This window comes from Suricata suricatta, chromosome 5 (genome assembly GCF_006229205.1).
Source record: "Suricata suricatta isolate VVHF042 chromosome 5, meerkat_22Aug2017_6uvM2_HiC, whole genome shotgun sequence".
Classification (NCBI taxonomy): Eukaryota; Metazoa; Chordata; class Mammalia; order Carnivora; family Herpestidae; genus Suricata; species Suricata suricatta.
In genome coordinates this window covers 32,585,650-32,602,767 of record NC_043704.1, presented here as the reverse complement: position 1 = coordinate 32,602,767, position 17,118 = coordinate 32,585,650, and the positions used below count along the sequence as shown (strand labels likewise).

At 36.0% G+C, this 17,118-nt stretch overlaps 1 protein-coding gene across 1 annotated transcript in view; it reads left to right on the top strand.

Annotated features, from left to right (window-relative positions):
- The window catches only part of ROBO1 (roundabout guidance receptor 1), a 152,395-nt gene that overhangs the window by 30,028 nt on the left and 105,249 nt on the right, over window positions 1-17,118 (top strand). Inside the window, exons 3-5 of the mRNA XM_029938687.1 lie at window positions 10,018-10,138; window positions 10,490-10,628; window positions 12,629-12,756. Coding sequence (XP_029794547.1) covers window positions 10,018-10,138; window positions 10,490-10,628; window positions 12,629-12,756 — 388 coding nt within the window. The remainder of the gene's footprint in view (window positions 1-10,017; window positions 10,139-10,489; window positions 10,629-12,628; window positions 12,757-17,118) is intronic.

Genomic DNA, 17,118 nt, shown 5'->3' with positions numbered 1-17,118 from the left:
TCCCTCTGATGACCCAGTGTGTTGAAACTCCGGGCCGAAATCATGTGGGTTTTTCAATGGTATTGTAAAGTGTACCAGCAAACAAATGAAATTGGATCATGTTCTCTTCTATGCATGTAGCTTAAGCAAATATGGGACACCGATAGAGAGACCCTAATTGCCTATTTTCCCCTCTCCCTTCTCCTAAGAGAACAGTTGAAAGACCTCCAAGTTATGGTTTTCTCCTTGTCATGCTGTCCTTTTTAATGTCAGCAAGAAAAATGCAAAGTGGTCATTGGATTGCTTTCAGTTTGCCATTTTCATATTCTTTTCTAATGAATATGTACTTACCCAGGCATCTTTTTGTTATGTAAGATTTTTTTTTTTTGGTGCAAATCCCATGGACATTATTTATGCATTAAGTAGGCTGTAGAACAGGAAATGGGCTTGGCATAAGAATGGATGAGTCAATGGATTAGTAATATCCAGGTGAAAACTTTTTACCATGTGATTAAAATCTGACTGAATTAATTTTTAAAATAATCTACAGTAAAAAAAAACAACATTGTAAATACTATTTTATAATCTGTGTCCAGTCGCGCTCACTGTGTCCGTACTGAACTGGGAATGAGTACATTTTTAAACAACTTTTGCATGTGCATCAGGAAAGCAGGTCCTACTAATCAAGAGATTTGAGCAGGGAATATTTAAAACAGTGCATTTTTTCCTTCCTTCTCTTTCTTTCCTTCTCTCTCTCTCTCTCTCTCTCTCTCTCTCTCTCAGGTCTCTGTGAATCAAAATGATGAACAGGGAGAGGTGAACATTTTGCAGAAAATGAATTGGCAGATAGTAGCCCTTAGAGAAAGTAAGGAAGAGTAAATAGACATTGTTATCCAGGAAAAAATGTGATTTGGCTGATCCTGGTTTGTTGTTTATATATATATTTAAAATAAAACTTATGTTTGGGACTTAACTATGAAATCATGTTGTCATGAATACACCATATTTTAAAAAGCATTCTTTGTTGTATGATAAGAGTAGTACAAATAGAATAAATAAATATTTTCTCGAAAGATGTTCACATAAGAAAAGTGTTTATGGTGACTAGAGTAATAGAAATTTCTTATATCAGTGATTTTTGATGGAAATTTCACAGAAATTTACATTTGTATCTGATTACCAACTATGTTAAAATTTAGATTCCAAAGAGTGAAACAAGAACACAATTATTCATGTGTATATTCAGAAATCTATATATCTACATATGATGTTAAAGCATAATTAATCGAAGCATGAAATTATTTAGTTCTAAACATGGATTTTTTTTTTTTTTTACTAAATGTTCTTTTTGAACTACTTACCTGGAGATGTAAGAAATAGCACCAAATAAGAAATACTATCATTTCTGTGCTATTGTGTAAGGTCTGAGTTCTATGAATTATCTTTCACTGGACTGTAATTTTTTAGATTGGTACGAAACATGTAGTTTATCCAGTGCTTTGTCCATCATTCATATATATAACTCCACCGACACCAGTCGTTTTGCTTAATTTAGAATGCCATAAAGCATGGTTGTTTTTGAAAGATGCTACTGTCGTGTATGTTGGAAAACATGAACACTTTAATCTGTATTGTTGACATTCAAGATTGGTACCACTTTTGCAGCCAGATTAGAAAGTAGTGGGTATTAGTTTACTTCCTCCATCTCCCTGCTCCCCGCTCAAGCCAGATATCTGTTTTGGTTTATTTTTGTTGTCCTTGTTGTTGAATTAATGCTAAATTTGAAAAAATAAAATAAAGGCTGTTATTGTGACTCTTCCCTACATGTCTCTGTTGAAAGGAGTCCTTAGGGGCCATCCAAAACTGCCCTGCAGTTTTTTTCCACCAAGGAGAATGTCTGGGGGGGATGACTGGCCATCTGGGGTACCTGCATCTCATTGTCATTAAGTCTTAAACCCATGCAAAGTACTTGTCCTCTAGTTCACAAGAGCTTGATAACTATTCTGTAGGTCAAAGATCCGGGCGGAATTGACAACATTGCTGAGAAGAGCCATTCTGCCCAGAGAGAGTTAGTAGTAAATTGTTTAGGATGATATATACTGCACTATAATTCAAAACCTCTCCTCTCATTTACTTCGCAAAAATAGTATGAGAACAGTGGCAAAGAATCAGATTTTTCAGAAAAAAAAACTATTTCTAAACCCAGGTTATTATTTCACTCTTCACCTTAACCCTGTTTATCAAGCCTTTACTACTGTAAATGAATATTTCCAGGCCTTTAAATCTTTTTGAAAACAGTAAACATTCGTACTGCACAATGTCTTACTGGTTGATGGTACCTGTGTATGTCTTATACATGCTATTTAAACATATTTCTCCTTTCGCGTTCTAAATCATTATTCTTTTAATCCATTATTATGATGTATTTTAAAAATAGCATTTCTGGTAAGGAACACAGATTTTAAATGCAAAATTCATTAAAGGAAATGAGATAAATTATATGACAGTTTGGTGGTTAGCAATTTGAAATCATCTTTGAAGCCCTTAATATAATTAGTGGTTTCATTTTTGGTCTGTTGAATTCAAGTCACATTAAGTTAATGTAATTAAAAGCAGAAAAGATTTTATGTAGCCAAACTAGTTAATTAGCCCCAGTTGGTTTAGTATGTTAACCTAGAGGTGTATGGCTAATGTTGTGGGGTGATGCCTAAAAGAAAAAAAAATTCTGTGTAACAGATCTTGCAAATCCTCTGACTCGCTTTAGGGGAGAAAATGAAGACATACCAAGGAGTTCATATTAAGTTCATCTTTATTTCTGATTTTAAGTTCTGATTGCAGGGTAAGCTGTATACTTCATTGAATAACCGGTCAAAAAGCTTAATTTACTTTTTTAAAGAAAACACGCCTCTATGTGTACAAAGGGTAATCAGTGTTTCTTCTTGTGTTCTGGAAATAAGGATTCTCATTGAAGTTCTGATTCTGATTTTTTCATTCTTACCTAAGAATTATAAAATGATTTATTTTGTTAAAAACCTGCACCTTATACCTGATTTTTCTATATTATCTTGGTATTTAGTAAACAGTCTAGTAAAGAAGAGAACATTCTAGAAAGGTGCTTTCAACAGCTTCAAAGAAATCTTTAAGTAGTATGACAGAAAGCTGTTTATACTCCTAAGGAAATTGACCATGAATTATTTCTTTAGGAAAATGCTAGTTTATAAGAATCCTTGGGGCACCTGGGTGGCTCAGTCGGTTAAGCGTCCGGCTTTGGCTTAGGTCACCATCTCATGTTTCGTGGGTTCGAGCCTCGTGTCGGGTTCTCTGCCGACAGCTCAGAGCCTAGAGCCTGTTTCAGATTCTGTGTCTCCCTCTCTCTCTGCCCCTCTCCCACTCATGCTGTCTCTCTCTGTGTCAAAAATAAACTATAAAAAGATTTTAAAAAAAGAATCCTATAAATCAAATACATTACCTTAATGTCTCTGAAATACTTTAGAAGAGGCTATTCTGAAGAAAACTATAAAGTGTAAAGATATTTAAAACTTTGAAATTCCTTTTTTTTCCTCCCTCTGTCTCTTTCCCATAAGGGAACAAGTCCACTGGGACTTTTGTTTTGTTTTGTTTTTATCAGGTATGGAGATAGTCGAGGCCCCCCTGTAAGCACTGTCTAGAGCTTATGGAAATGTGGGCTTCTAATGTGGTTACCCCTGTGGTCTGGTAAGGTATATGATAATGAGGAAGTAGACCTCTGCCTTAGGTTTTTGACATAGGCTGGATGCCAGCATATTGTCTGGAAGCTTAACACGTTCTGCCTCTGCCCCAGCCGGATTATGTTAATTGAAGAAGTGTTGCTGCAGTGCAGTGTTTAACATTGTGTCTGTTCATTATACAAACTCATTTTTGATAGGTTTACAATTTGCCTGTCAGATCCAGTTGCAGGAAGAGACCTGCCAAGAAATATTTCTTAGCTCGCTTTAAATATGGCTGTTTTCATATTTATAGGGTTCTGTGTGTGTTAGACATGTTTTTCCTTTCTGTGTAGAGAGGAAATGTCACTTTTTGGTTTGCGAAGGGGCACTAAGATTTAGAACGTATAAATCCACTCGTTACAATCAATATCATTGTATGACTGAACACAAAATGGTGATTGTTAAAGGAGGTACTGCTTGGGAGCTGGTGTGTTATATTTGATCAGAGTTATCATACTACGTTTTTTTCTTTTCTTTGGTTTATTGAATAAAACAGGCCACCATGTCGTCTACAGTTGTGACCATAGAGAATAAAATGCTGGCTTTTGCGTAGCTGTTTCAATTCAGCCATTGACATAATGCCAAAATCAATTTGAATTAATAGAGATTGAAGACTACCATTTTCATGCCCCCCCCTTTTTTTTTTGTGCTTCTCTGTTTATTGCATTTTGTTGTTTCTTCCTTCCCTTTGGTCAATTTCATCGTTCACATCTCTAAGGATATAAGTTTCTTCAAGGTTTCATGAGGCTTGTTTAGTTTTCCATTTAGATTGCAATGTCTGCTTTGGGATCCTTAAACATAATTATCAGCGAGTATAGAAAGGAATGTAGTATTTTATAATGCAGTTATCTTACTAATAGGGTAGAACGTGTGAGAGGAGTATTTATACTAATCTCAGAAGTCACAACAATGATTTCCCAAACGGAAAAATCATTTTTTAAAAATGTTTTCTTTTCTATCTTTTATTTTTTTAAGGGAGATAGAGTACATGGCCATGCATGCGCAAGTGAGGGAGGGCCAGAGAGAGAGGGAGACACAGACTCTGAAGCAGGCTCCAGGCTCCGAGCTGTCAGCACAGAGCCCACTCAAGGCTCGAACTCACAGACCGCAAGATCACATGACTTAAGCTAAAGTCAGAGACTTAACTGACTGAGCCATCTAGGCACCCCTAGAATAAACACATTATTTTGTCTAATTTTAATTACCCTTCCCTCCTGTCATTTTAATCCAGCATTTACCCTTAGGCCAGAGCCAAGCCTTGAGAACGAAATTTCTCAGGCTCAGCACTACTGACATCTTGGCTGTGATACTTCTTATTTTGTGGCGGACTCCTCTGTGCAGCCTCCCTGGCCTCTACCCCCTAGGGGTTAATAGCACCACCTCTTCCGTCTCAGCTGTGACAACCACAGATATCTTCAGACATGCCCACAGATTTCCTGGGAGACGGTAGGTGATTGCCGTTATAAAGCATCACTGGTTTGGAGGAAGTAAGAAAGGCAGAGTCGGCCAGAGAATTACTTGTTTCTAAGGCTCTGGTCTGTTGATGCAAATAAACAGTTTTCTGACAAAAGCCATGGACAATGTGTCACTAATTAATTTTAATAAAAAACTTCTGGATGTAATCTTACAAGGGAAGATTCATTTTCATTAGACATATCATTTTAATCATTAAATTCCGAAGTATAATGTATAGTAATGTCCAAACATATTTCTGGGTGCTTTGTCTGATTTATCTCGGTATCCTTGGAGATGTGTATTAAGAATAGGCCCATCTGAGAGATGAAAAACAGGTCCAGAGGGGTAGTACCTTGCCTGGCCTCACACATATACACCCGGATACAGTGATTCCAGGGCCCACGCCCACTTTGCTTCCCTATGTGGATGCATCCACTTTTGATCAATTTGAAAGATCATCTGGAGTTTAGAAATCTTTTTGTCTTTTTTTGTGTTTTGTATATATTTTCATTTTGAGTTTTGTTCCAACCAGATAGAGTTGGTAAAGAATACCAGTGTTGGGCAGGGGGGTGGAAAGGTGCAAATTTAGTTGACTTCATGTAGCCACTGAGGATTAATATCTATGCTGTTATTCAAGAGAAAATGCAAATTTCTCATCAGAAACATGTTATGAATTTCATATTTTTATTTTCAGGCCTCAATTCATTACTTTAGGGTTTTTTTCATTGATACAGAAATTGTATATAAATAAATAGATATGATAAATGTATGCTTTCAGTCACATTATGATTCTAATGAAAAAAAGCTCAAGATACCTAAATCATTTTAAAACATTGCTTGTAGAAATCTATGTCTTAGTGGTCCATACTACCAGTATGTATTTACTTACCAAGGAGAGAGAAAATATTTTGTAAGATGCCTGGTGGAATATTTTTAATTGAACAATATATATAGTTTAGCAAAACAATCTGTAAAATAAAATTTTATAGAACAGGGACGGTTTTTCTTTTTATATTTAGTAGCAAAACATAGCCTTGTGTTTCCAAAACAGAAGTCCGTTGGTCAGTGGTTTAGAAAAGTTTTTCAAGATTGAGCCAAGTGTGATAAACACTTGACTCTTGAACGTGAAGAGGTTAGTGGTGCCTACCCCCTCCCTTCACAGTCAGAAATCTGTGTATAACTCTTGATTCCCCAAAAACTGAGTTGCTAATAGCCCACGGTTGACTGATGCTTCATAGGTAACATAAACACACATATTGTGTACGTTGTGTGTACTCCATACTGAATTCTGACAATAAAATAACCCAAAGAAAAGAGAATGCTATTAAGAAAATCCTAAGGAAGAGAAAATATATTTATAGTACTATACTGTAATTATTGAAAAAATCTGCGTTGAAGTGGACCCACACAGGTCAAACCCATGTTGTTCAAGGTCAAGTGTACAACCAGAGTTATCGGAATAGGATGTAGACAACACATTCTTCAGGACTTGTTGGCTTTCTTTGAATTTGTACTTCACCTAAGTTATTGTTTCCTCCCATTCACCACAAGGTTGGAATTGTTCCCTGAGAATCTCTTGACAGCCCTCTCATAACTCATGTTAACTAAATTTCCCTTCTTCTCCATGTATAGGGATTCTTTCAAAATATAACACCGTTGGTCTGCAATATATAATGTTAATTGGTACCCCACGTGTGGATGAGCAAGTTGATTTAAAACTCTAAATTCCCAACTATTTAAGATTTGTAAAATAAATTAGTACTATTTTATATTGAAACTATAAAAATGTCTGTACTGTTGAAAATTATTTATACTTTATCATTCTTTGATTTTCATTTTTTCCACATTTGAATGTATTTTAAAATTATTCTTAAAGTCTTATATTTCATTGTACAATAACTCACTGGCTTTTAAAGCAAAAGGAATACTTAAAGTATTTTAAGAGTTTACGTCCTCTTATTTTGCTGTAATTTTTACTTATTAATGTGTAATCCCTTTACAAATGAACTGACTACCTACATATGCAGAAACATTTAAAGTTCGATTCTGAGACATAAGAAGAGGCTCCGTATCTTGTCCAACATTAAAAAACCAGTAAAACAACACATAAGGACTACAACTCAGGTCATTTAACTTTCCTATCAGGAATAGAATTTGTCACTTTCATTTTTGCGGTAATGATTTCGTTTCCTCGAGGTTTGGAAATGTTTAGGTGACATGTTGCAAAATAAGTACATGACAAAAGGTTATAGTACATCTTAATAGTGTGGACCTTGATACTTTGATACTCAAGTTGTCTGGACCTCAAGAAATGAAGTTTAATGAATTCACATTTATTAATTAGCAATTATAACCATGCTGTGGACTGTGTGTTTCCTGTCATTTGTACATCGCATGTAGCCAAAGTCATATCTGCTGGATAAAATGTTCCAACTTGCTAAGTGACGTTGGGCAAGTCACGCTCCTTCCACAATTTTTTTGGTATTATTTAGTAGATATTATGAAAGGTCCTGGGGCTATAAAGACAAATTAGATATGCTTCTCTGCCTCAGAGTTCACAGTCAGGGAGGAAATCTGGCATTTAAATGCAAAGTTAAAACATACTGTGATCATGGGCATAGTGTAGGCATATAGGAAAAAAGGTTATACTTCCTGAGCGGCTGGTTCCTTAAGTGAAAAATGAAGTTATTATAACACTTGCCCTACCAGCCTCACAGCAGGGGCATGCAAAAGACCAAAATTTAAATGATGCATTCACACAAAAGCCACTTTATAAAACATAAAATAGCACTGTGAGGCAATAGCCCGAAGGTTGGGAATACATTAGAATTAAGAATCACACTTCGAGATCTTCCAAGGCAATGACTGCACATGGGAGAAAAGATATATGCAAAAGAATGCTGATTTAGAAGAGGGAAAAATGAATGATCTCAAACAGCTATCAGTAAGGGAATTGTTTGGTAAAATGTGATAAATCTGTATGATGGAATATTATGTGTAAAGAAATACTGTGTACAATGGAACACTGTAGTCAGTGAAGTTGCCAGGGAGGATCTGTATACAACGGCTTCCACGTTTAAAATGTGAAAATATTCTCAACCTGTTATTGAGTTGAAAATGCATACGGAAGAGCATACACACCACATGATTCTACTTTAATGAAAGTGTGTAAACAGATGTAGAAATCTATATCTATATCAAACTTCTTGTGTGAGAGAGAGCCAAAAGAAAAATGCATACAAAATTATGACAGTAGTTGACTCTTGTAAGATTCTGTTTTTGTGTGATGTGGCATTTATTGTTTTGTATTATTCTGTTTGACAGTTAGGTAAGTATATATGAAAACAATATGTATTAATGCATCTTGTAACTGCTGTAAACCTTTATAGAAATGCTTCATTGGGTAACAGGCTAGATTTTGTCGATAAAAGCAGTTTGTAGTCAACAAAAATCATCTGAGTGAGGCACTTCTCTAGATATAAGGGACAGAGTCAAGAGCAATGCAGAGAGAAGTCCTTGCGTGGTTTTTGTAATGGCACCTAGAGAAACATGATTATTGTTTTAAGAAAATGACTGAAAAAATATTAAGTTCTAAAGCCACAGAAATTAAAACTGCAGTGTTAATATTTGGTTTGCCCTAATACATAAGACTTGGATGCAATGTCTAGTTTGATTGTCTGGATTGAAACTAAACAACTTAAGCACTCCCAAACAGTATGACCCGCCTTCTTAAACTAGTGGTTTCAATAAACTCCAAGTTTGTGATAAAAAAAATTCTGTCTGAATAGTTCTTTCCTGCCTTCCATTTTCTCTTTTTCTTTTCCTTTTCCTCTTTTTCCCCCTTTCCTTTATCTTCTCTCTCTCTCTCTCTCTCTCTCTTTCCTTCTTTCATCAGTACACTGTCCAGAATAACTGTGAGCTTGAGTCAAAACCTGCATAAAGAAACATCCTAGAAGTTATCCCTGGCGATGCCTTTCTAAGGCTCAGAGCATTATAGAGATTCATGGGCAACTGAATGCAACTCTCCACCAAAATCATCTTAAATTAAATAAAGATAGTTCAATTTCTGCATCCCATTCTAAATTCATGGTTAACTTCAGCCTATTTATTGTACTGGAAGTCTGCTTACATTTGTAATTAATTCTTCTTCAAATAATTAAATGTTCAAGAGTGTGTCCAAATGACTTTCCAGATGATTTATTGGGATCTGTTCAGTCTCTGCCTTCTAAATCCCCAGGAAACTACTTGGGCAGCAGAAACCCTGTTTTTTTTTTTTTTTTGTTTGTTTGTTTGTTTTAGAATATGTCAGTTTCTGCAGTGTTTTGAATCTTTAAAGATGTATTCCTTTAAAGCAACTCTAACAAATTAAGTAATTAGGGTCATTTTTATTTCCACATCTCCTAGTACTAGAATATGCTTCCTTGAAATCACTCATAGCTAATATGTATTTACATATTAATTATAAACATATGGTATTAAGATTTTCCTTTTTGTTCCTACTTGCTAACTGAATTATTCATGGACTTTTTTGGTTTTCACTTAACCAAATAGTATAAAAGAACTTGGCCAGTTTGGAAAAACACATTTCTAGTTATACAGAATGTAATAACTACATAAGAAGATGTAGGTAAGTAGACATGTTTTGCCCCTTTTCTATTTTCATTTGGTACAGATTCTGTCTAAAGTTACTACCTATAAATATGGCAAATACTGCTTTTTGATATAATTATCGTTTGTTCTTTGCTTAGAAGAAAGTAGAGTTTACTTATGAAGACTTCTGTCTTGGAAATGTGGCTAAAGTAATGCTAATGGTATTGATGTAAAACTTTTTTTTAAGATCCGAGGAGGAAAGCTCATGATCACTTATACCCGCAAAAGTGATGCTGGCAAATACGTTTGTGTTGGTACCAACATGGTTGGGGAACGGGAGAGTGAAGTAGCAGAGCTAACTGTTTTGGGTAAGTGAAATTTTATCTCATCTGCTCACTGTATAGTAGATCTCTCATCACTTTTCAGTACCTTTATAGAGGGGAGAAAGATATGACCTTTCTTAGAAGGTAGGCCAATATTTTGGGTGGGGTGGCAGAGGGGAGGAGAAATTAATAAAGCAGCCTGAGATAAAGTTGCTAAGACATGAGAGGAAAACTGGGAGAAAACCCTAAACCCAGGGAGGGCCTTCTAGAAGAAGGGAACTATGTGGAATAATTTTCTAAATAATGTTTTAAATTATACATGTCTTTACTGAACATCTAAGTTTTTTTTTATAGTTTATCTTTATTTGATCGTGAGATGGCTGTTTGTAATTTTAGAGAGACCATCGTTCGTAAAGAGACCCAGTAACTTGGCGGTAACTGTGGATGACAGTGCAGAATTTAAATGTGAGGCCCGAGGTGACCCCGTGCCTACGGTCCGATGGAGGAAAGACGATGGAGAACTGCCCAAATCCAGGTAGACTGATCAGAATGTAGCAGTGCGCTTCATTCGTTCAGCATTCTGTGGTTCTCATCAGACCACCACTTGCATATATGCCATTAGACTAGTCTTTTCTAGACTTTTTTGATCAGGGGACAGAATCAGGAGATTGTCATGCTTCTTCTGAGTGATTCACATAAGAACTATAGATTCGTGATCCTGCCCTGCCCAAGGACCCCTTGTAAACGTGATATTTCTTAAATGGGCTTTTCTTCTGTTCACCCAGAGCACAGTTAATAACAGTTCTTGTATGAGAATAGATAGGAAAGGGAAGGGAGGTACAACATTAAAGCTATCGGTATGAACCAATTAAAAAAAAAGCAAGAGTCTGTTTCCTTAGCTCCAGCATCACCAGGGAATGGTAGAAGAAGCCAGAGTATTTTGATATCTGCCAAGCCTTTAAGAGAAGAGAAGAGGTACACTTGCAGCCTTAGGGAATGAGACAGTGAAATGAAGCTTTCAGGTATTGAAAGCTGTCTGTCCATTCATTCAGCAAACATGTGTTGAGTCTTTGCTAGGTTTTCGGGTTACAGTGGCTTAGACATAGTTTCTGCTCTCAAGGAGCTCCCAAAGGAGATTTGTAAGGATACATAGAGAATAACATAGCAAACCCCTTGTCACGTAAAATGTAGACCTGTGGGAATAGGAAAGCAGGAGAGAATTCTCAAAGGAAAGTGACACATAAGCAATGTCTTGGAAAAATATGTCTAAATTTACAGAGCAAGACCAAAGAGAAGAGTGTTCCAGGAAAAGAGACATTACAACATCAACACGAATCTGAGAAAGAACTTCACACGTTTTGAGGGATGGAAAGTTTAGCATGACTAGGGCATGTAGCACGAAGTTATAGGATATCAGGTTGGAGAAACGGGGGCCAAATTATCAGGGGCTTTGTGTAATAGACTGAAACTTAACAACTTAAGTTTGCCTCAGACTTAACAACGCCGAGATCAAGAATTGCATGCTCTACCAACTGAGCAAGTTAGTTCAAAGAAAATATTTTAGCACTATGGTTATTACTTTAATGCAGGGGAAGTCTGGTGGCAGGGTCACCATTGTTGTTTTGTCCGGATAAGAGATACAGATTGCCTGAACTGGAACATGAGATAGAAATAGGGATCCATAGTGGACAGAAATTCCATAGACTAAACTGATGAATTGGATGATTTGTTAGATATAGAGAGCTGTTGAAGGAAGATATAGGTGGATTGTATTAGGAAGAGTTGGTTTATATGATGGGGTAAGAAAAGAAATGTTTATTTAGCATAAGAAATATTAGATACCTGTGAGATATGATATCTATTATTAGTCCATTGGAATTATGAGTTTGGAACTTCAATGAAATAGGGATTAGGAATGTTTGTACAGCTGATCACTATATAAAGTACAGTTGCCAGTATAACTCAGGATATTATGTTGAGTAAAAAGAGCATTGAAGTGAAACTTCAAGAGAAACCCAATACTGAAGGGGAGAGAAGATGAGGCAAGGCATGTGAACTCTGGAATGAGAGCCTGAGTTCCAGTATCAACTTTACCACTAAACTGGCAGAGAACCAAAGCCAGGTCACCTTACTTTCCTGTGCCTCCAGTTTCTCATCTGCAAAATGGAGGAGAGTATAATACTCTATATTATTGTTGTAAGAATTTTAAAAGGTGAAACCTATCAACAAAGTCTGTCATACAATAAGAATTTAATACTTACTGTCTTTTAATTTAGTTTGGGGACCGTAGCTTGATGAAATAAATAAGGGCCAGCTTGCCCAGAAAATAATTTTTTAGAGAGTGGTTTAATTTTTCACCTAACATAAATATGAAAACAAGTTATTTCTACCTGTGTGCTTTCTTAGAGGAATGCCACATTTTACCTTAAGTTTTAAATTTTCTGAAGAACGAGCCTTAGATGGGTCATATTTCTAAATGATGGGATTTTTCCAGTAGAAGGTCACTTAAGTGTGCTTTTTGTGTTATGTCACTAGATATGAAATCAGAGATGATCATACCTTGAAAATTCGGAAGGTGATGGCTGGTGACATGGGGTCATATACTTGTGTTGCAGAAAACATGGTTGGAAAAGCGGAAGCATCAGCTACTCTGACTGTCCAAGGTAGTGTTTGGAGAAGCTTTTGTCGTGGTTGCTTTATCATGTGAAATATAATGTTGATATTAGAAGAAAATATTGTTGGTGTGAGTAGTCCACATTAAATAAAGACTTCAACTAGTGATATAAATGTTTCATTTCAAACATAATTAAAAGAAGTTATCGTTTTGCCTGTGGGAACTCTAAAAGCGTTTGTGACGGGAAATTGAATTAAGTTGTTAAAATTATGGAGAGTATGTGCCTTAATGTCTGGCCCTTCAAACACAGAGCCCTTCTAATCTTTTAATTAGATAACAGCTATGACCACAAAAACTTTGCCTTTAAATGGAAACAAAACTTCCATTCCTTCAGACTGCACGCTTTCCAGGGTCTGTACAATTTAGAACACAAAAATAAGAAAATCCTATTTCCCTCTAAAATGTAAGATCCATCCACAGAGTAGGGACTTTTGCCACTTTCTTTTGTTCCTACAGTCCTGTGACATAACAGACATTCAATAAATATTTGTTGAGTGAATGAATTGCACCTGCACTTTGCTAATTCTGATAAAGATTTGATGTTATTTGAACCCAAATGGATGCCACATTTGATGGGGCAAGTTTTTGAACGTCAGACTCACATCTTAAACTGATGTGCAGAAATGGTTCTCTCACCTCCATTGTATCCATAGTCCAGATGTTTCTCATTTTCATGCCCCTCTTCTCCTTTCTTCATGATGCCATACCGATTATTCCTCACTATGTCTCATCTGAGAATTCCCTCTTTTTTTTTTTTTTTTTGCTTCTTAGGGACAAATTCTTTCTGGTGGAATTTGAGAGACAATGACGTTTAAAAAATATTTTGCTGGTAAAAAAAAAAAACTCCCCTATTTTGACAAGGATATAGAGTAAACAGGGATTTGGGCCCTAAACCATTTAGCTTGTTTCTGGGTCTGACGTTAGTAACACTTGGTGTTGTCATCTTTTCTGAACACTGTCTCCTCTCAGGCTATAATGAAGAAAAAGGTGCCTTTTGAGGACTGCTTCTACTGTAGGCTTTCTAGAAAAGAGCCTTGTGGGCTTTTTACAGTTAAAAAAAAAAAGAATAAAGAATATTTTCTTTCTGTCTGTAAAGCCATTATATCCCACTTTGGGATTTTTAGCTCAACTTCATAAAAACAAAAGGAAAAAAGGGAAAAGAAAAGATCAAGAACAAACATTGAATTTCTAAGGCCTAGGCTACTTCTCTTTAATGTAAGATAGACTTGAACTCCATGTAAGACTAAAACTATAAGAAAAGGAAACCCCTTTATGTTTAGAAAAAACACAAATTTAAGAGATGTTAAATCCCAGTTCAAAAGCCCATGAGAGGAAGTCAAAGGAGCCCAGGATGAAGACAAGACATGAAAAGGGGTGTCTCTCTTTAGGCAGTTGTGACAGAGAGGTTGATTTGTCTATCATATTAGTCAAAGAAATATGTTTCACTTTATGTTTTAAAGTCTTTTGCCTTGGGAGTCTGATGCTTTTATTAATAATACCCATTTTGCTGTGTCTAGAGTGGACATTGAAATCAAAATAGACTTACTTCCTGCAATTTTATTATTATTTTTTTCTTCCTGCAATTTTAAACTGAATGCAAAGCTAATTCAGCCTTAAGTTTTCCGTATGGAATTCTTACTCTCTGAGCCTGAATTTCAGTGGAAATTGGGTACAAATGATCAAATCTAGAAACTACTTTGGGAATTTAAAATATTTTACTTCAACTGCATTGGGTCTTCTATAAGCTTATGAAAGATCTGTATAGTGCTGAGAAGGCATTCTTTTATTTAAATATTAAAATAAAAATATGCATATTAACATCACTGTGAAAATATCTTTAATATTCTAGAATAATATGCATAAAATGCCAAAGAAAGTAACATGATTCCCAACTGTAGAAGATAACTAATCAAAAAGAAAGAAAGAAAGAAAGAAAAAAGAAAGAAAAAGAAAGAAAGAAAGGAAGAAAAAAGAGAAAGAAAGAAAGAAAAACGAGACTTTTCAAAGGAAACTTGAGAAGTTGTATTTTATTTTTCTTCATTTGAGATTGAATACAGAAAAATACTACTTACTACAAAGGATACTAATTTGAAATGAATCCATTTAATAGCCGGAAACAATTATAATAAGATATTCAGTAGTGTAGTTCTTGATTTCTATATTTAATTTGTGGTTCATTTTTAGTATATGTGCTGCCAAAGTGAGCACTGTGGTTCATTTTTAATAGGCACTATTGGAGTCAGTATGGGCTCAAAACTAATCTTCCTTTCCATTACCCTCATACAATAAATATTTAATTTTGGGAGGTGATGTTGGGCAATAAAACTTTGTGCTCCAGGTAGAAGTTACTAAAAAAGAAAACCAACAAACATTCTTAAGTACAGATAGGATTAGTTCTAATGTTTAAAAAATAAACTTGATTTGAGAATCACTTCTTATTTTTCATTTTTTTTCTTGAAATCCCAATTCTGCTTTCTTGGAAACTCTACCTGTATATATTTCTTTAAATATTCCTTCTAAGAGTTTTCTTGTACTTGTGTAGTCTTCATGGTGCTTAGCATCATACTGGACATATAGAGGGCATATTATCTAATAAATACTTGTTACAATTTGAAATATGAATATGGACTACAACCTTCTGTTTCAGTGGTAAAAATATCACAAGAACATCTTACAGGAAACTGAGGCAGCCACTGGTGGATTTGATTCTGAATGCCAACAGTTAGGTTTCATTGGATCAAATTTGAAAATACTGCCATCTAATGATGGCTTCCTAGTGGTCTGTGTTTGAAAGGGATTAGAGTGAAACCCAGGACTAGGAAGAGTGCCCTAAACTTCTCTGAAGTTCGTTATCTGAGTGTATTTGAAATTACAGATCTATACTTACTGAATCTTATTAACTATACCACTTGTCTGAAATGCCCTTGGAAAACCTGATTCAAGAGATCTGGGTCTGAACACAGAGAGCTGTTATTTTGTTTTATTTATTTATTTATTTTGGTTTATTTTTATTTTATTTTATTTTTTTAAATAGCTTATTGTCAAATTGGTTTCCATATAACCCCCAGTGCTCTTCCCCACAAGCGCCCTCCTCCATGACCATCACCTCTCTTCCCCCTCCCCCTCCCCCTTCAACCCTTGGTTCATTTTTAGTATTCAGTAGTCTCTCAGGTTTTACGTCCCTCTCTCTCCCCAACTCTCTCTCCCTCTTCCCCTCCCCCTGGTCCTCCATTAGGTTTCTCCTGTTCTCCTGTTAGACCAATGAGTGCAAATATATGGTATCAGTCCTTCTTCGCCTGACTTATTTCATTTAGCATGACACCCTCAAGGTGCATCCACATTGCTACAAATGGCCATATTTCATTCTTTCTCATTGCCATGTAGTACTCCATTGTATATATATATCATATCTTCTTGATCCATTCATCAGGTGACAGACATTTAGGCTCTTTCCATGTTTTGGCTACTGTTGACATTGCTGCTATGAACATTGGGGTACATGGACCCTATGCATCAGCATTTCTGTATCCCTTGGGTAAATCCCTAGCAGTGCTATTGCTGGATCATAAGGGAGTTCTGTGGATAGTTTTTTGAGGAACCTCCACACTGTTTTCCAGAGCAGCGCACCACCAACAGTGTAGGAGGGTGCCCGTCTCTCCACACCCTCACCAGCATCTAGTCTCTTGATTTGTTCATTTTAGCCAGTCTGACCAGTGTGAGGTGGTATCTCAGTGTGGTTTTGATTTGTATTTCCCTTATGATAAGTGATGCTGAGCATCATTTCATCTGCCTGTAGGCCATCTGGATGTCTTCTTTGGAGAAGTGTCTGTTTATGTGTGCTGCCCATTTCTTCACTGAGTTACTTATTTTTTGGGTGATGAGTTTGGTGAGTTTCTCATAGATTTGGATACTAGCCCGTTATCTGATATGTCATTTGCAACTATCTTTTCCCATTTCGTTGGTTGCCTATTAGTTTTCTTGATTGTTTCCTTTGCAGTGCAGAAGCTGTTTATCTTGATGAGGTTCCAATAGTTCATTTTTGCTTTCATTTCCCTTGCCTTTGGTGATGTGTTGAGTAGGAAATTGGAAATTGCCTCAGTTGAGGTCAAGGAGGTTGTTTACTACTTTCTCCTCAAGGGTTTTGATGGTTTCCTGTCTCACATTCAGGTCCTTCAGCCATTTTGAGTTAATTTTTGTGTATGGTGTAAGACAGTGGTCTAGTTTCATTCTTCTGCATGTTGCTGTCCAGTTCTCCCAGCACCACCTGCTAAAGAGGCAGTCTGTTTTCCATTGGATACTCTTTCCTGCTTTGTCAAAAATTAATTGGCTGTACATTTGAGGGCCCAGTTCT